This window comes from Pezoporus wallicus, unplaced genomic scaffold, assembly GCF_028554395.1.
Source record: "Pezoporus wallicus isolate ANWC-B61680 ecotype Strahan unplaced genomic scaffold, APGP_CSIRO_Pwel_v1 contig_4901, whole genome shotgun sequence".
NCBI lineage: Eukaryota > Metazoa > Chordata > Aves > Psittaciformes > Psittacidae > Pezoporus > Pezoporus wallicus.
Window position 1 is genome coordinate 2,502,636 of NW_026640354.1, and position 19,989 is coordinate 2,522,624.

Sequence of the window (19,989 nt, forward strand, 5' to 3'; positions counted from 1 at the left end):
CTATACTCACTGTGCTAGTACAACTTTGATACAATAGTAGAAGTTTAAAAGGCATATCTCCAACAGTCCCAACTCACAATAACATTTATATGGTGCTATATATCTACATATACTTTAAGCATAATCAGTGTTATAGTACCGGCTTCCTAGAAACAGATCACACCAAGACAAACTCAGTGTGAAACACTGAAACAAGGTTTTCCTTATTAACAACGTACTGTAATACTTTGCTATGGTCCCACAGCAGTCAATCGTAGCCTGACAGGCGTATGTTCCCTGCGATTACAAAAAACCACCATTTTTCAGAAACATACTGCTGGCATATAAGGCATTGAGGCAAAGGGTTTAAAAAGTAAAGACAGCAAAGACTGAATACCTGGCAATATTAAGAGCAAGTAGGAAAAGGACTGCAAACATTGAAATACCAACTTAGCAGATGACAGAGGAAATAAAAGGAATTTTTGATGAGAACTGCACAAAAGAAGAGAATGGAGAAAAGGGAAACAATATGAACATACTTTACCAAGCTAAGGGAGTAACAGAAGAATGTACATATAAAAAAACTAATACATAAAGTAAGATTATTAGTCGGCCATAGAGAGAGCTAACTGCTGGCTTTGTCTGCAGATACTAATGATATCCTTTTAAAGACAGCACTACATTTCCTTGAAGTTATACTACTACTACAGTAATGAAAATTAAGCCTGATGTTCAACAGCCAGGCAGATGGCCCACTAGCCAGCAAAGCAGGGACAATCTTTCAAAAAAGTTTTAAAACCTGTGGTTTAAACTCTGCTGTGACAAGGAAATTAGCTATTCGCTGGGGCTAGTTCTGACTAAGGAGAGAGCTGGGGAGATTCTCCATTGGAATTGGAAACAGACAGTTTTTCCTTGCAAATGATGAAAACAGAACGAGACAGCATCAGGACAAGTGCTTCCGGGTGAGGGGATCACTTGAAGAATCTGCTTTTGTACAACTTACTACTACTGCTTGATCTTCTAACATTGTTATTTAATACCATCAAAACCAAAGAATTCGAATTCTAAATGTAGAAAATTAAAAATTTTATTTTAATATAAGTAATCCACCTTTCTATAAGCTTCAGTTTCATGATATACAAAGGCTACCATGGCTACTACTGACACACCAAGCCACCAGATCAATAGTTAAGTTTCAGAGTCAAGTTGAGCCATTTCTCTTTGAATAAGAAAACGTTGAAATGTGTTGGCAAAACCCATATAGATTGTAATTACTGAAACAAACAGTTTACTTCCAAGTAGCACATGAAATGAGCATACTCTATACTTATTTCACTTAGTTAATACATGAAAAAACCCTGTACCTTTACTTCTTCACACAATTCTGTAAGACGAACTTCTACATCTATGTTTTCTGGAAAGATGAGAAGACATATCCATGAAACATGTATTTTCCAATTTGCAGAGTAAAACCAATTATCCCACAAAATAATTTTAAAACAGGAAAATGAACCCATCAAATAAAACTCGAAGCTGCAATAAATGCTACAGTCAACTTTAAATCAAGTAAATTATAAACTCCCATTAAAATAATTTCTTAGCAATTTCTGAGATTGAGGATAGAATTGATTAAAAAAAAGGGCTGCAATTGAGTATTACTCATGATCCGTTGTCAAGAACACCAATTTTTCATTCAAAATTATACCTGAAAATACTCTTATTTAGATGATACAGTTTGCAGATTATGCATTGACAGCTGCTCAGCTATGCAGCAGCAATGTCATTGTTCACAACCAAGATAATGCAATTCCTCATCTACCTCTGATTTTCCAGAGATACCCTATGCCAAAACCATTTTTCTACAGGTGTATTATTTACCTGATTCGATAGCTACATTAATATTAATACAATTCTTTAATTGTTTGAGGAATCATGTTTTAGTCAAATGAAACTGTTCTTTAATTGACCTTTCTCTCAACAGGTCAATGTTAAGAACAAATCAATCTTCCATGATATGGCAGCTTAAACTCAGTATGAAGCTCAAATGACTTATATATAAAGAAAACAGATTTCTTCTTTCATGCAAGATGTTTTTCCTTGTTAATCATTCCTAGTCTACTTAAGGGAATCTAATTAATCAAAAAATTTAGTCCTATGTTTTGATTTCCTTCTATATGAAGGGAACACTTTATAAACCCTAAAATTATCTGAAACAACTATTTATATTTAAATTCATTTCTGAAGGACAGTATTAAGGAAAAAAACCCTACAATATTTCTTGAAAACATACATGAACAAAACATGCCTTGAAATCCACAACAATAAATCTAGGATACAGATAATAAACATGGGCTTACAGAATGGCAACAGGGTGATTGGTTACTCAACTTGTCTTCCAATGATACCACCTAGATTTGGTAAGTATATGTTGATTTTCAACTAATTGCATCCGTTACACTTAATTTGTTTGGCATTAAGTTTAAATCTAATTCACACAACTCAAAGTTCTGAGAAAATATGCAAACTGAAGAAATGCATTAAGTTCTCAGAGACAATTTTAGAACTGTTTTTGAAAGAAACTACGTACACCTCTGTTAGCTGAACAGTACATCATGTACTAACTTTTCTGAAAGATATGTATTTATAAATATTCTGAAAATATATGAAAACAGTTTGATATGATACTACTTTTGGTGAGTTTGTGGCCACATGAATTTTAACATTAGTGAAAATATCATTTGCTTTATGGTTTACATTAGTGAAAGTAAATGTTTACTTATGAGACACAATGCTGATTACTTATCTTGTTCAAAGCCTATCCTCAGTTGCATTGTGACAAACCTTTAAAACTTAAGTCTAAAATTATTATGGAAAAATCCCAAACTATCATGTCATATATAAAAAAATAATAATAAAATAATAGAGGGAATACAAGACAAAAGGAAATTAACCATAACATTCTACAGCAATAATGTTTATGCAGCAAATATCTGATGCAATATTGCTGGTTCTGCTACAGACTAGTTTTATCTTTTTTTTAAAAACAAAACCAAAATATAGTTATAAATTATTAAGCTGGTGATCTAATATGAGACTGTACTGCCATTTTATTCTTTTCCCATCACAAACTTCCTTGTGCTTAAAAACAACACTGTCATCTTTTGTCCAGGCCGACACTGACACTCTCCAAAGGGAAAATTGGCAATTTAGATACAGACAAATTCATGTTAAACTTTGAAAATGTCTTGTGTAGTGTTTCAAAGAATCAAGCCTTGAGATACCAGAAGCAACTCGAAAGAATTCTCAGGAAGAAAAGGTATTAGTCTTTAATAATCTAAAAAATCTGCTTGTGATGTAAAACTTTAATAATTAGCTATTTTATTTAAATGGTAACAACTGACTGACCTCTTTAATCATTTTTGTTTAGGACAACACTAAATCAAACACCAGTAATAATTTCTCATTTTTATTATCTATATTCAGCCTAGAAATAAGCAGCTCAATTCTGCAGACTTCATAAGAGTTCAATATATGTTCACTCTGGCCAAATAGTGAAATAGTGCTCCTGTTTAGAAAATAATGTAATATTTTATATTATAAGAATATAGTATTTTATAGTATTAATAAAAGCTGAGGGGTTATATCACCTGCTTTGAAAACATACCTAGGTAGGCGTCTCTCTGGGTTCGTGGATATTTTCTTCTGAGAAGGCGTTCATAAAGGACCTGCATGCTGGCCTTGGCTAGTTATAGGGATTGCACACACATGGCTAGTTACTACACTCCTTTTTTCATCTGAGATTTATTATTTGCCTTAAAGTTAGTAAAAAAGCTTATTGCTAGCCTAGCAATTAGTGCAGTTAGATCAGTACATGAAAGCATATAATTTTAGTGTAGTTTCTAGATTAGAACACTTGTGATATACATTGAGCTAGCATATTTTATTTCCTGAAACCAATAATACTTAAATGCTCAATTACACTTATGAAGTCCCACAGTTGTCTGCACATGCTTCTGCAAAATCACTGTGTTGTGTTAAAATTATATAACAGAGCAACAGCAAAGCAAATAGAAGAAACAAAATTAAAGAGGTAATAATTTAATTTAAAAGAAAAAGTGATGATTCTGGGATTTAAACAGGACTTCAAACATTTTTTCTGCAAAGCGCATTTAAACTTCAGACATAGATCTCCACTATAAAACATTCATTTATTTTAAAAATAAAAAATAAATGCAAATGACAACTGTGTACTTTGTGAAGTGCGAAGATCTTCAGTTTCTTTGCAGACATCACAGAAACACAGCTTTTACATTTTAATGTTGATGAATTTTAGAAAAATTAGCATTAATGGAAGGCATTAGTTATTTTTAATGAAAAGTAGCTTAATTTTTACATTATTAGTCCTTTTTGTTCTATCAATTGTCCCAATCAATGTATATAAAAATTAACTGAAATAAATTAAACAGATTTACAAATAAGAAAACAAAGTAGTTCTAGCAGAGACTTAAAAAGAAATAAAAATTCCACAAGAAACAAACCGTCAGCAAAATACGTACAATGAATGTTAAATGTCAGTAATAATTTTCTCCTCATGTATTTATTTTGAGAATTGCTGTTCAAGCTTACATTTCTAAAGGTAAGCTAAATTACCCATAGAAATGACAAAAGGTGTGACTCAAGTTCACTGAAGCGTACAAAAATGTTTTTGGTGACTTCAATGAGGTTTGAAAGATACAATCCAACTATGAAAATCAATGGCTGGCTTTTTTCTGTTATAGACAGATTTTGCAGGAACGTTTTAGGGGAATTGAAGGTCCTATCTGAAACACCAAAGTATCAAGATTTAGTGCATGCCTAGCCTTACAACAACAGTGCCACTAGACTCTATTTCGGAAAAAACACATTTTATCCCTAAAAGGAAGTTTAAGAGTTGAGTCATTCCTTTAACAGGGTGCTCCTCTCCATATCTAGATTAAGATAACTGACACAGAAATACTTTTTGCACTGTAACTGTAGCAGTATTTTTGCTTCTATAAAGAAAAAGCCTCAGCTTTTGGTATTTTTCTATGCTCAGATTTGTAATGCACTCCCTCCCTCATTTTTTTGGTAATAGCTTTGTGTTTTGTAATATACAAGTGAAACATTTTTTTTGTTTGAATCACTAACTGACTGCATCATATTTTTAAAATAGCTTTCATATCTCAATTTCCAACATTATTGCTTCATAATGCTTAGTTTTGACATTGGTAAAATTAACCAATACCAAAAAAACCCCACACCCCTATTCAATAAATGCTGTCTGAAATCAATGTAAAGTCCAAAAGACCTATTTTTCAGATTTAAATAGAACTTTACATGACTAAAAATATGTAAGCTTGATGAGGAGAAAGTCTAAATCATCCTTTATAATGCTAACGTTTTTTTCTTTTTGACTTCCACTCCTCTCTTAGTTCACAAGTTGAGGCTAAGCTCTCTAATACACCTGCACTCTACAGAAATGTAATGTACATTTCTATACATTTAATGTAGCAATTTTACAGTTACTTCTAAGAAATGTAGTTACTGGAAGTCTTATTTGCCACAGAACTTGTTTTTTTCTATGAGACTGCCCTGTAAGAGTTTAATTTTAACTTCACTGAAGAAATAGCTTCTCTGAAACTGTATTTTAACTACTCAGTTTTATAGAAACAGTTCTTGTCTATTCAAATATTTTCCTAATTCTTAGGTAACTAAGGCTGCCTCAAAGTTACATTAAAAACTGAGCCAGCAGCAATTTTTTCTTGTAGGTCTTTTTTAAGGTAAGTTTCCATTACAATATTCTTTTCAAATCAAAGCTTACAGAGTTACAATTTTTATACAGATATACAATGTTTCCATATAAAAACCAAACAAGTACAGCATGCTACTCAGATTAAAAATTTCTCTTCCTCACCACTAACCACAGTGATTTGCAATAACAGGGTAAATCAAGACCAACAAGAAAATATTTGCATAAAATCAGGCTGCTATCTCCTCATTTTATTAGTAATGTTGACAGTACTTGCTTCTTTTTTTTTAAAAAAGTTATTAATTCCAGCTCAGCTCAAGCAAAGAGATTTTAGATCTACAAGATGTATGAAATCAATGCCAGTTTAATCTAGAAGAGTGGTATTTTTAATAAACATTGACAGAAAGTGATGCATTTTATTACGTTCTACATACCCAGTTCAATGCGATGAGAAGAGGGGAGCTCCTTTGTTATCATAACAAAATAGCTATGTAATCCTTTGAAAGCAAGCAGCAAACTGGCACAAAGCGTGTAGTGGAAATTATAAGCATGGTTGAGAAAAGATTCTGAAACAACAAAACTGCAACCCTAAAAAAAGAAGATAGATAAGGCTCACATTAATTTTGTATAATACATGAAGTGTTAACAGAATAACTAAAGAGACAGATAAGCAAATTGCCTCTTTTCACAAACCTCATCCATATTTTTGTGATTTTCAGTGGACTGCAATATGTTAAAGAACAGGTTAAACACTTAATATGGTAAGCTTTCATCTGCGTGTTTCTGAGCATGTAACACTGGCTTTTGGAACAACTGTCATTTCCGATATCAAATGGCAAACCAGAGTAACTCCAAGAAAGTTCATTCTTTATCAAGTAATATTTCTGCAGAATAGAAAACTCACACTGCCCATACAAAGAAAATATTAAACTGATATACTCTTACATCTGCTGATAACTGTTTTGTGTAGTTATTGCCGAAGACCACACTTTCAAGAGAAGGAATCACAGAGTCCCTGTTTTGTGCTGGTGCATTCCTGTTCAACCATGTATTCTTCACTGGGCGAGGAAAACTGCAAAAAAGCACAAATGAACCAGTAATTTCAACATACTATATGTCACAAAACTATCATACTTAAACACATTCTTGACTTTTCTTGAAAGGTAGTATAAACAAGGACCTTCAGTATAATCCTGGAAGCTCCTAGCATGGTTGGCTGCCCGTTTAAAAGTCCTCAGGATGGCCCAGATACCTCAGTTAAGTTTCTGGTGCTTGCATTAGGGGAGCAGCGCTTTTGAAAAAGTTTTCTTCAAAGCAAGTCTCCAGCTAGTTGGAGAAATGTAAGAAATTATTACCCTCAACTGTTCCGTTGCCATCTCTCACCATGAAGGTCAGCAGACTTTGTGTCAGGAGACTCTGTGCCAGTTCTTCCTCATCATTTCCAATGCAAACTTCATCTAATTGAAACGATAAAATTGAAGCAGTAGCAAGCAGCTGGAAAGCTGTCACACAAACTACCACTGCTGTTTTCCTACAGGATACCTGACCTTTGCCTACTGAGGAGAAGAGCCCATCCTGAGCCCTGGGAGAACAGAGCCTCCTGCAACAAAGCTGCCTTGCAGGAACAAAGAACTAGGGAAAATGACTGAAAGATGAATGAACACAGAAAAGTGCAGACTTTTAGATAATGGGCAGAAAGAGATAAGCAATGATAGCTTAATAAAAAGAGCAGATTGTACAGGACTCCAGGGCTGTAACTAAATGGAATTATTGCCTCTTTTTCAACAAAAGTGTAATACTGGTTGTTGCCAGGATGAGGTGAATGTGGATGGTACCCTGAAAAAGAAAATACTCAAAAAATGAACCCCTATAAAAGGAAGGGGTGCCAGTAATGTGTGACCCAAACAGAAGAGCAAACTGTCACCCCAGAAAAGCCCAAAGGATGAAAGAGAGTGAAGTCTGCTATGTTCAGGTTTTTCAAAAAGAATTGCTCCAGAAAAGTGAGCTGGATATGGGGTAGCCCAGCTGAAATAAAACACTAAATTTGAAGGTTTCTTCCTCTCCCCCTCCAGACAGATTTTAAGGACAACTCAGATCCTTAAAATAATTTTGTGGCCAGCAGTAACATTCTGCCCTAAAGATAACAAAAACAGCATGGAAGTTGCTGTTTTGTTCCACTATCTCCCTACACAAGTTGCATCAAGTTCAGGTTTAAAATTAAATGGCGTAATTGTATCGTAACTTGAAAAGCCAGAAACAGAGGAGAAAAATGTATGAAAATGCTTTGATTTTCTGCAACCTTTTAAAACATCAGGAGGGACAAATACATTTCTGACTGAAAATCAGTAATGAAACCTGGTTTTTGCTTTCTAACAATGTAGTAAAGTTCGACTCCACAGCTATGGGACGAATACAAGTGAAATGCCTGAATTTTACTTGTGGTACAGTGTGAAAATTTTTACTTTACACACATGCTGCTACTTTAAGTGCATTATTTTATTAGATGGACATGTTCAGCGACAATACTAGCTTAAGATAATTCCCACCTCATTAACTGTTCCTCTCCCAAATAATGCCACACCATCCCTTCAGATGTGCCAGTTCAGTTCTCATATAACCGTTCCTAAAACCCATTACCACAACAATCCAACTTGGAGGGGGAAAAATAGTCAAACAAGAAAAAATTCCAGTTGCATCCTCCAAACCAGCACAGTCCTATTGCACAGGCCAACTGTCTAACGCACATAAAGACACAGCTTTCCACGATGCAAAGACAGGGATAAGCAGCAGGAATACTTTAAGCTAAAAGTTTGGACATTTACGGCACAAACAGAATTTGAATAGGAAGAAACTTGAGGGGAGTAACATGTAGTATTTGAAGGCTGTGAAAGAAGACAAAGATAGATATGTTAAAGAAAAAGCTGTTCCAAGAACACTTCCTATGTGTGGCTGACTGCATGGCCCTTTTTCACACTTTTGAGACAGAGAAGTGAAGTAAACAGAGATTGCGAAGGGTGACAAAAGTCAATGAAATAAACAGGCTTCAGTAAAAATTAGGCAAGAGCTTTTTTAAAACGAAAATGAAATTCTCCCCTTTCCTTTAGGAAGCAGTAAACGCAGCATTTGCCAACATAGCTGCCATTACAATAGTAACTGAAAACTGTGAAGACAGCTAACAGAAACCACCCTATTTGTATTAAATGGCACCTATTTCAGTTACTAACTAGAGAGAGCAACAGATCTTCCTGCTTAAGAAAATGTTAAATATTTAGACCTACAAATATACATGTAGAAATACATATACTTGCACATTCCTCCTCTTCCCTGGTCTTGGGTATCTCTCTTCTGCACTATATACTCTAATTCCTAACAAAAGCAAACTCAAAATTTGTCCATGAAAACAAGAAGTTTCTCATCTGTCTGGGCCCTGAGCTCCAAAATCATCATTAAGAAAACCGTATTTGCCATGAATTTAACTCCTTATATTCTAATTTTGTAAAATTTCTATTTGGACATTTAATAATTTATCTGCATTTTATTAATAATAGATTACCTTATCAATGGCTGATGCAGGGCAACCAAAGAAGCATGGACTATAACCGATATGACAGAAAGGTGGAAGTAATCAAACATAACATTGATGTAATGATGAAGGCCCCGGTGTAAGTTAAAGTGCAACTTTAAAGTTCGGCTACTAATTGGCTGTAGTGTGCTCAGGTCATCTGGTCTAAAGAGAAATTCAAACAGAACAACATACAATCAGAATGATCATATTTAAAGAGCAAGTCCTTAATATCTGATGCAGACAGCAATTCAGCACAGGTCTATACTTTGGAATGCAATGATATCACCCCCAGGAAAAGCAAATTAAAATAAAAAATCAGAAAGAGACACATCAGTTATGAAGTCTTAACAGACTTCAGTACTGGGTTTCTTTTTTACCCTCATGTATGTCTAATATGAACATACTATATCTACATGTAATACAGATTTAATCAGTTTAACAAGTTTACATATACTGTTGATTTAATGAAATCTTCTATATTTAAACTTACGAATAGTCTGTATCTGTGAAGTGCAGATCTAATGTTAGTAGAAAATTCATCTCATTAAGAGACTCCTCAATCTAAAAAGAAATTGTAGAAGCATGAAATGTTTTCAGATGCCTTATTTATACTAGACCAAACTGTACATAACGAAGACTTAATGAGCTGAATATAGTAAAGTTGAACAGCAGATTACCTTCCTCTCATCTAACAGCATTTTTACTTTGAAAATCATCACATCATTCACAGAAACTTCCTCATTTTTGTAAAGAATCTGAAATGTTTTACTGCAAACTATATTTTCATGGACTGAAGCAGGAAAGGCAAGATCTGTGCCTGAAAAGAAGAGAAACAAGTATTAATATAATTGGACTAGAATCTGGAAACCCAGAGAGGCTAATAAGTTGAAATATCATTCCTACCAGTTTCATGACTACTGTTTAACACCCACAATATCAGTAGTTTCCATCTTGGTCAGCTACTGCTGGAGTTTGAAGGAGTGCATTTTGTTTCAAACAAACACTGTATTGATATTTTTAACATAATTCGATTTTAATATAAGTTCTGAAGAATTTCATCTTTACTCCAAGTTGGAGTAAAACATTCCAGGCATCAAAAATTGTAATAAAAATCTTGAAATCTGTCTTGTTTCATCCAGTATTCACGTTGATTTTGAAAAGTTTAACCTCACTGAGAACTCTTAATTACCTACAGATGAGGCAGAGAGGTTAAATGACATATCACTCCACTGAATTATGAAGAACAAAGGTGGTTTGTTCTTTCCTTCCAGATCTTTGGATACTACTCTAGCCAGACCAGTTCTAAGTGTATCACCTTAACATTTCTCATTCAATTTGACACTTCTGCTTTCAGTCCAGGGGCTGCTCATCACAAAGAGTTCACAAAAGTGTGATAAATTGTTAGGGAATCCTATGCCAAGAAAAGGTTAAAAGACTTGTAGAAGAAATAAGAAAGGGAATGGTTTAAAACAGTTACTGAGGAAGTATTTAGCTTAATAGCAACGGGTTATCAGACAGGAAATTAAATGATGGGCACTATTCCTTTGAAACAACACATAAAGAGGATAGAACAGAAGTAACAGAAATACTGACACATTCTTATTACTCATCTACAAGCAGGCTCAATAACATCAACCTCTTACAGAACCCAAAGTCTTAGAAATTGTGTAAATGCAAAATATTTGGGTTTTTTTTGTTTGTTTGTTTTTTTTCCCCCCCGGTTTTTTTTTGGTTTTGTGATTTGTTGTTTTGTTTTTTTTTTGGGGGGGGGGTGGTGGGGTGGTGGTGGGGGTGTTTTGTGGGGGTAGAATCGATTCTTTTGATTCTACTTAATAAATTATTCCAAAGGAATCCACAAAAGAAAATAAAAACCTCAAAGTTTGTCCTTTACAGATTTGGGACCTAGAGGTCTCTGATATAAAATCACTGCACCTGGCAAACATTCTCAGCCTATAATTAATCTTTACAATAACTTAGTTCAACTTCCCTTCAGAAACTAGAAACAAGTAAAATACGGGGTTTTGTTTAAGTACTTCCACACATATCATCAATTTAGGTGTTCTGGACAAAATGCTTACAAAGGCTTAATCACTAATGTGTAATTCCTCTCTATATAATGCCACTTTTAGCTTGTATCCATCCATGTAATCTGTTACAGGTGAAGGGCAGAGCGGGTATGGTTTCACATGATATGTAACCTGATATAGCCGCACAGCATCAGCAGAAGGGATCTGCCACTCCAGTCTGATACAAAAGAAGTAATGGAAACATATGGCTGGGGTCCCACTTCCTATGCAGCATCCAACTCTGAATTACAGCCCTCAGTTCTGCTGACTTTAGTGTAACGTGAAACAGCATCCTCAGAAGTGAGAGAGGAGTTAAAGAGGAAATGCTGACACCAGGAACAGGCTCAGCCACATCTGTGTGGGGAGCAAGGCCTCACAAATGTGAAGTCAACAAGGCTGAACTACTTTTTGAAGTCACAGAGCTGTATGAAGGTAAGAAATGGGCAGGGGGAGTCACAGCCTGATTTAGTTTTTGACAGCACTGCTGACCTAAACTCACATCAAACTGCAGTCTTAATGTTTACATCCTTTATGCCTAGTAAGAGACAGAAAGGCTAACACATGCCACAATTTACTAACAAGACTGAAGCTTTCTGAATAAAAAAAAAACAAAACAAACCAAAACCAAAATCCCAAAAAGCTAAACCTGAAGTCCATTCTAAAATATACCATGAAATATTAGACATATCATTAAGAATCATTAATAAAAAAAAAAGGTGTGTTTTACTAAAGGATCAGTTTAGCAGAGCTAAATTCCCTAAACCACACTAAACTTCGTTTTTGGAGTAATCCTGGTTCATAAGAATTATTTATTTCACAAAAATCCAAGAAATACTCGGGAAGCTTGACTAGAACTCCTATCTACCTTGGTGCTCAACTCAGATTTACTTTTAAAACAGCCTCCAATCAATTACAATCTCTTATCACATTTTCTCAGACTGCAGTAGGTTTTTCTTCCTTGAAATTCCAAGAATTTTGCCTAACATTTGAAAATTCAGTTTGGTTTTTTTTTTTGCACCAGGCTGAGGTATGGGCTTCACAGAATTAGGAGAGCATTAACAGGTTCCTCTGGGCTCAGTTTGCCGGGACAAAGAAACCAAAAGTGAGTGCCAGGTTAAAAAAGGAAACAGAAGAAGGAGTGGGTAATTCTGTTCAGGAGGTTAAACCATTTTTCAGCTTTGACACCAGAAACCAACAGAGCAAGTCTCAAAACAGCAACAATGGATCCTTTCAGTCTTCTTTTCAGAAAGAATGGGCTTGGAAACCTGCATAAGAGTCTGTACCTGAAGGTCTCCATTACTCTGAGATAGCTACTTAAATGAGATCTGCCCTTCATCATCTTATCCTGAAACATGGAAAAGGCTGAGCAGATCAGTGTGAATCACAAGACACTAATATAAAGGAATTAACATGTTTTGCTACCAGCAAAGAGAATTGACAGAGGAAAAACAGTCATACAAATTCTGTAATGAACATTTAAGTCTCACTGCTAAGCACAGGCTAGCTTTTCAGCAGGACATCATAAAACAATTTATCTTTCTACTGTGTTAATAAAAAAAAAAAAAAAAAAAACTAAACCAAACCACTTTTATATTACCACAATGTAAGACAAAAAGCACTCTCTTAATTAGCAAGGCAAAACAATGACATCATTTACTAGAAGACTTTGCACTTACCAGCTGCATGTAACAAGCTAGCTTCTAATTTGTGTGGAATTCTTGGAGGAATTTTCATAGATGAACGAATCTGGTAAAAACTAAAGCAAAAGACACTGATTTGTAACACATGTGGCACAGACATCTCATTAACCACATACAGATACACAGAATGACAAAGGCAGGATCAGGGAGTGCAAAGGAAGAACAAGGCAAGGAAGTCTACCACACTTAAAACTGTCTTATTTTGACTCTTCATCCTGTTGGGTTTTTTGTTAACCCTTAACCAGAGGAGCAGCCAAACATATGAATAAAAGAAGGAAGCCTCCACACAGGGCTAGTCTGACCACTTCCCGCATTGTTGGGGCAAATAACTGATAAGACACATGGTAAACTACACTGAAGAACTGATATGAATGAAAAATCAGGATTGTCAGCTACACCACAACCATCTCAGAAGGATCTATCACATAGCACATCTACAGGGCTGCTATAGTCAGTTCTGCTGCTGGAGGATCTATTTGTGAAACTGCAACATACCCCCATTTACCCCTCCAGGATCCGTACAACAGACACCACTTACCAGACACTCTCTACATTGCTTGCGGCCACTGGGTACTAAAAAGTGCAAATAAAGGTTAACGCTATGCAAAATGTGACAATACTTGCTACCAAAGGCACGAACTGCATACTTAAAGCCTAAGATCAAAAAACAAACACAAAAGTATTTTGGGTCTCAGCCCCCATCTTTAAACAGTTTCCAATTTTATTCAGCTCCATACTGTTTCTAACTTTGATTTTCATCTATGAAAACCCTAATTGCCCCCCACATTGATTTTATGGTAGTCTTTACATAACACAAGTACCCATAAATACACTTAGAGGACACATTCCATCCATCTCATCCCCTTTCGGACCATTTATTTTTGTTTGAAGGCGTTAGCTTTAGCTCCTCAGTGAGCTGAAGTGACCTACCACACGCTCCACAAACACACCAACGAAAGGGAAGAAGCAACAACATTCACAAGTAGAGACCAGGAAGACTAAAACACCTTTTTAGGCAAACACATGGTCTTAAGTGAATGGACCATGTGAATTCAATACAGACTGTTAAATACCCTTGTGAGTATGTGTACACCCACTCATAGTCTTACAGTTCATCATCATTGCCATTATCCAAATGCAAACTACTCTAATCCATTTTCTGATGGTTTTCTGATTTTGACTTCTAACACACCAACTAAAGCTGACCATCCCGAACTTTGCTAGCAACTGATGCAACTGTGTACTAGCCTAACAATCAATCAACAAAAAAATTCTTAATCTAATCCTTCCACAAAATTAAAAAGTCAACATTAGTCTGGTCAGAACTATATATCAAAGAATGTTTTAGAATAGAAGATAATTAATGAACCAGTGAACTTAATGAACTATATTGCTAGAGGCAAGAGATGACAGGAAAATTATTCCTACCCTTTCAAATATCAAATAAAACAACCCATTGCTAAACAGCAATAAAGTATTTTGTTTTTAGAAACCCACATGTCAAACACAATTCCATACCACTTAGCTGATTCATAAACAGTAAATGAATTCATTTTTTATTGGATTAAAAAAACCCAAACAAACAAAATGAGCTTTCACTGTCATCTTTTCTAAAGGTGTAAGGAATTGAGGAGATTAAGAGAGTCCTCTCAACTATTAACCCATGAGGATGCAACCAAGTACACTGATGTACTCCTTTTCTCTGGGTCAGATGTGACATTCATCATTCAGTTAGTTACTCTTTTCACCTTTACTGAGGTCATATGATACATGAAACATTATAACGTGTAATAGCCTCAGCATGGAGGTACTTTCCACCAGCCCCAACTTCATAGTGTCATTTCTGCATCAACAGTAAACATTTATCAAGAGCTTGACACCCTACCATTATAACCTGCATTCTCCCATGATGCAAATGCCTGTCATGGCAGAGAATACTGCTTGTTACTTCAAGTATTATGAATGCAAAATCACTGGTATGGTTTATATTAAATATTATGCCTCTGTAGTTTAGAGACTATGCCAGATATTTTACTTCATCTCCTCCTAACCTACCAAACTTTGTCTTCAAAATATCCAACATCTGCATCATTCTCATTTCTTGCTTAGAACCACATGACAGCTCTGCAGAGCATAAATTTAACTAATGCTTAATAACTAATGCTTAACAGTTGCAGACAGATTAATGAATTAGGACTGTAACAAGGTAAAATGAAAGGCAAAATAAAACCTGAGGATCTAACAGAAAAGAAGTGCAATGTGATATTCCGATACTTAACGTAGTAAGACTCATCTACCCTAAAGATTCTATTAAGTGACTATTTACAATCTGGGCCTCAAAGAAAGCAATCAACAGAACTGTTCATGCTTACAATGTAATTTGTGAAATCAGAAGGCTGTTAGGACATCCTTCTTTTCCTATTATTACTTGCTAGCAATTAACAGCACACTATTCTACTCTTCATCCAGTAAACCCTTTACCTGCCTGATCTATTTTAATTTGGGTTAATGGGTAAATAAAAGTATATTGTTTGCTTGTTTGAGACAGGTGGCTTTGACTTTCAGCAGATTTACACTTTAAGCAGTTTATAACAAAACATTCACCTGTTAATCTCAGTAATAAAAGCCCCTCACAGTTCAGCTCAGGGCAAATATGTAAACATTAATTCAAAATCTTGTGCCAAGATCTCTGAAACAATCATTGAACTGCATTAAGACATTTAAATGAACAAACAACCTCCTACAAAGTATTTCGTCAAATTATTCACTGTCACTCATCTTTAAATGCCATATATATTAAGGATCTATCTGCAAATGAAAAGCTATGATACAGAAACAGGGTACTTTATTCACAAAGGAATTACATTTATAATACATAAAATAAGGGAATGCTTTCTGAAGTTTAGATGACAGCAATTTTTTTTTTTTCTCTTGCCCCCAAGCCCTGGATTCCTCATCTTCCTCTTCAACTCAATCAACTGGTGTTGCAATGCTTCTTTTTCTATTCAAAAAACCGAAACCAAACAAAAAACAACAACAACCCCAAGTCACCTTCACCTATCTCCCAGCTGTACCATAAACACTCTTTAGTTCTCATATACACAACTGACCCCTAAACTTTATCTACTGTATTGTACTTGCTTGGGCCTCTACATAACAAATCAGTATCAAGGACTTGCTACTCACCTATCACATTCACCTATCCCAAACATCCTTAGAATGTTCCATAAATAAGATCTAAATACAATCAACTCTCCATTACCCTATATAATGAGAGAATGAAGGTATCCTGGGTAGTGGAAAATCCCAGACAGTAACAATGCTACAGAACATGCCCCCAGTGGTACAACAGATGTATCCAAACAGCTAAAGCAGCTTGGGTCTACCAACACTTACTTTCAAGCCCCAGCCCAGTGTCTCCCAAGAAGTAGCATGCGCAGACGTAACCAGGCAGTTGCAGGCCAAGTACCACAACTTTTCAGAGGATGTAACAGTTTGGGTCTATTGATATGTATACACTAAAATGCCTTCCTGAAGGCCACAGGAATGAAGAACATGGTAAAACCACTTCAGTGGCATGGCCTGTGCTAAAGCACAAGTCATTAAGATTCACGTGCCCAACCTTGCTCCAGCACGTTGTCTTACGTGCCACTGTAGGTCCCAGGAAAGTGACAGAATAATACCAAACTGACCCTGCAGCAGTGTGGTCCTTCCCAAGTCCTGACTGACAGCAACCTGAAAAATGCCCCGCTGATAACAGAGACAAGGGTTCTATGTTCACTTCAAGATTAATGTGAAACTGTTTTCCAGAGCAGAAATATTAAGACAGGAAATAGATGAAGCTCTGCAGTTGGCAGTAAGATTCCAGAAGAGGGCTGGAGTTTAAAGCTTACACTAGTAGTGATTTTTTGTGCAGATTTTTGAAGCACAAATAAATAAAAATCTGTGTTACCTATCCCTCAATCTCTCTTTTGACTGCATTAAATGGGGAAACACCATTTTCAGATTATCGAGGCTTGCAACTTTCAGATAACAAAGAAATTAGGAATATTTTGGCAAAGATGCTTTAAAGCTACCTGTTTTGAAGAAAATAAACAACAGTATTCAGAACGTGGTATACTGTAAAAACACACATTAATTATGCATGGAAACAGCAGCATTCATCAGTGTAAGGACCTTTTGTTATCTTTTCCTACATTAGCTGAAGCAGGATAGATAAGTACTTCACTAAACAGAATAAGCCAACAGAAATACCACCAAGAACCAATTTAAATATACGATGAAAAATGCACTAAAAATGCAACAGAAGAACGAACGTGACATACAGTAGTTACTAAATTACCCTGATAAGAGTATGCTGTGTTGTTTACAGTCACCACCTAATAATTCGGCAGGATGCGTTTGGATCATCTCTGATGATACAACTACAGCTCCGCATTTTAAAAGCTTTGCCTACAACAGCAGCTAATGAAGTGCACTGCAGTATGGGAAGTGCAAGGAAAAGCTTTGGGATGAACAGCAGACTGACAGCTGGATGAAGGTCTGACACCACACAAAGAAAAGATTCCAAGGGAGTCTTTAACACCATTTTATCTAGACAATGAGCAGGTTGCAATTGCCTGACCTTCATGTTGCTAAGGTAAGAATGATTTGAAGGACAGTCTCCCAAGAAAGACTGAGTAAACTGAGACTTGAAATAGTCTTAAGGATACTTATGCATTGGAACAGGTCGTCCAGATGAGCTGTTCCAGATAAGCTGTGGAATCTTCACCCATGAAAACTTTCAAGACCTGAGCGGACAGAGTTCCAAGCAACATGGTTTGGACTGAGTGCTCACCCTTCTTTCAGCATGAAGGAAGACTATATGACATACTGCTATCCCTTCAACCCTGAATCAATCAGTCTATGATCTCAGAGGTTAAAGGAAACCTATAAAACAGGGTTCACCAATTTTCAACATGGTAACAGCAAGAAGTGTATAAGGTTGGGAGCTGGTACACACAACAAGCTTGAGACACACCTGCAAACAGAACATACTCCAGCTCCTGTCTTTCCCACGTCTAAACTCAGGAAGACATTCCTGCATGTACAGTCAAAATACTTCTCCACAGCTGATGTGCTTGCTTCTCTGAAACGCAGCATCTTCCAGTTCCTTTTAAGTTTCCAATATCACAGACTTGAGGAAAAAAAGAAGACAATTTACAACAGTACCTCTGAAAATCCACCAACCTCTCCTTCCCTACATGCTTCCAGCATTTACCTTTACTTATCTGCAGACATGATGTTGAGGATGAACACAGATCTCCTGCCCTGTTTCCACTGCTTAAGGGCTTTGCCTGGAAACAGTTCCACATCCATCCCCCAAGGCATACCTTCACATTTGCTTGACAATGTGTAAGACAGTCTAAATGTTTGAGATGTTTATTGAAACAGCACATGTAAGCGAAGCCAAAGCCAAAGTCACCAGTGTAGAGCTTATAAATACCCAGAAGATTTCTGACAACCCCAGCCTATGCAGTCTTTCTTCAGTAAATAAATGTACCTGTTGATGTCCATTTATCTCATTTGGTTGTCAATATAATCCTGCAAATCCACAAACACACTATGAAAAGGTTCAAGGATATCTGAAGCTTAGTGTCCTTACTACAGACTTCATAGAAGGGTCTTCTGAAAAAGGTGGTTAGAATTACTGCTCTCCTGTAGGCAGAGGAGACCACTACTGTCCATACTGCATGAAGAATTAAATCTTTTCCAATGAGTTGCATTAAAATCTCAAAGATTCAAAATCTGACATGTGCCATAAAATTATTTCCCCACACAGGAAAGCGAACAGGTTTCTTTTTTCACTAGAATCATCATTTATATGGGCATAAGTAAGTTTTTTCCATCACATTTATTGAAAAATGAAATTTATGATCTGAGCAAGAAGTAGGTTTATTGATAACTGGAATGTAACTTGATACTAACAAAAAAGGAAATGTAGGAAGTGACAGTTATTTGACTTTTTAATGCCGTCACATGGAGTCACAGGCAGTAATGTGTGCAAATGCAGTCTTAAAGGATAACCATTATTAAAAAATTAATAAATCTCAGGCAGTAAAAAAGCACACATGCTTTTACAGAGATAGCTGCAAGCTTTTACTTGAAAACACACTTGCTTTGCCAGTTAAAGTTCATTCCAAGGGAAACATACGTCCTGAAAAAGTTTCATAATACAATTAATTCATCCCTGAGGTGAAACTTTCTTGGCAGTTTCTCTTGCCAGACAGACAAAAGGCAGAAGCACACATGCCAGAGTCCAACCTTTCCTCTTCCCTGAATCTGAGTGCACTCACTGCATGCTTAAATGTGCTCAGCCACAGGAAGACAAGAAAGCACTGAACATTGTGGACTGCAAAATTCACATGCACATCGGGTCACCTGCAGGACAGCTTCTAAATTTATCAGTTCACCAAAAGAAGCAACAGCTGTGGCACAGCATAGGCAAAACCTCCACGGAGCTCTTGGGATCTACTGAATGCAAAGCCCCGTTGAAAAGGCATCCTCTACTGCAGACCACCACTAAGACTTCTCCTTTTCCCAAGGTGAGCAGTGGCTCAGGCAAGCATGCTTCATTTGGTGCATGGAGAAACAGAGCTGTAGATACAGCAGTGCTCTATAAATATGGAATGCGGCACTTAAGTGAGGAACTGTGAGAAAACTGGACAGAGAAGAGAGTCTCTTGAGGAACAGGCAGCTCTGGAAGCAGCAATGTTGCTGTAATAGCTGTGTCAGACTGACCCTGGCAGAGCTCTTCAGATCAGACCTCTTCCCACAGAAGCAACCCCCACTAACAGAAACTCCTGCTGTGGTGAGAGGTTGAGTCAGCAAAACATTGAAAGGACCCAACACGAGAGAACACTGTATTTTTGT

At 36.2% G+C, this 19,989-nt stretch overlaps 1 protein-coding gene across 7 annotated transcripts in view; it reads right to left on the reverse strand.

The window, feature by feature from the left end:
• FAM135A (family with sequence similarity 135 member A) overlaps positions 1-19,989 on the reverse strand; it is a 94,206-nt gene that overhangs the window by 34,147 nt on the left and 40,070 nt on the right. For 3 of the 7 annotated variants that reach the window (XM_057418829.1, XM_057418830.1, XM_057418834.1), the window contains exons 4-11: positions 13,054-13,133; positions 9,989-10,128; positions 9,802-9,872; positions 9,300-9,473; positions 6,692-6,818; positions 6,181-6,334; positions 3,644-3,721; positions 1,344-1,393 (exon numbers count right to left, since the gene is read on the reverse strand). In XM_057418829.1, the coding sequence (XP_057274812.1) occupies positions 1,344-1,393; positions 3,644-3,721; positions 6,181-6,334; positions 6,692-6,818; positions 9,300-9,473; positions 9,802-9,872; positions 9,989-10,128; positions 13,054-13,133 (874 nt within the window). Of the gene's footprint in view, positions 1-1,343; positions 1,394-3,643; positions 3,722-6,180; positions 6,335-6,691; positions 6,819-9,299; positions 9,474-9,801; positions 9,873-9,988; positions 10,129-13,053; positions 13,134-19,989 lie in introns of those variants that run through there. The other 4 variants (XM_057418831.1, XM_057418833.1, XM_057418832.1 and 1 more) reach the window with 4 other exon arrangements.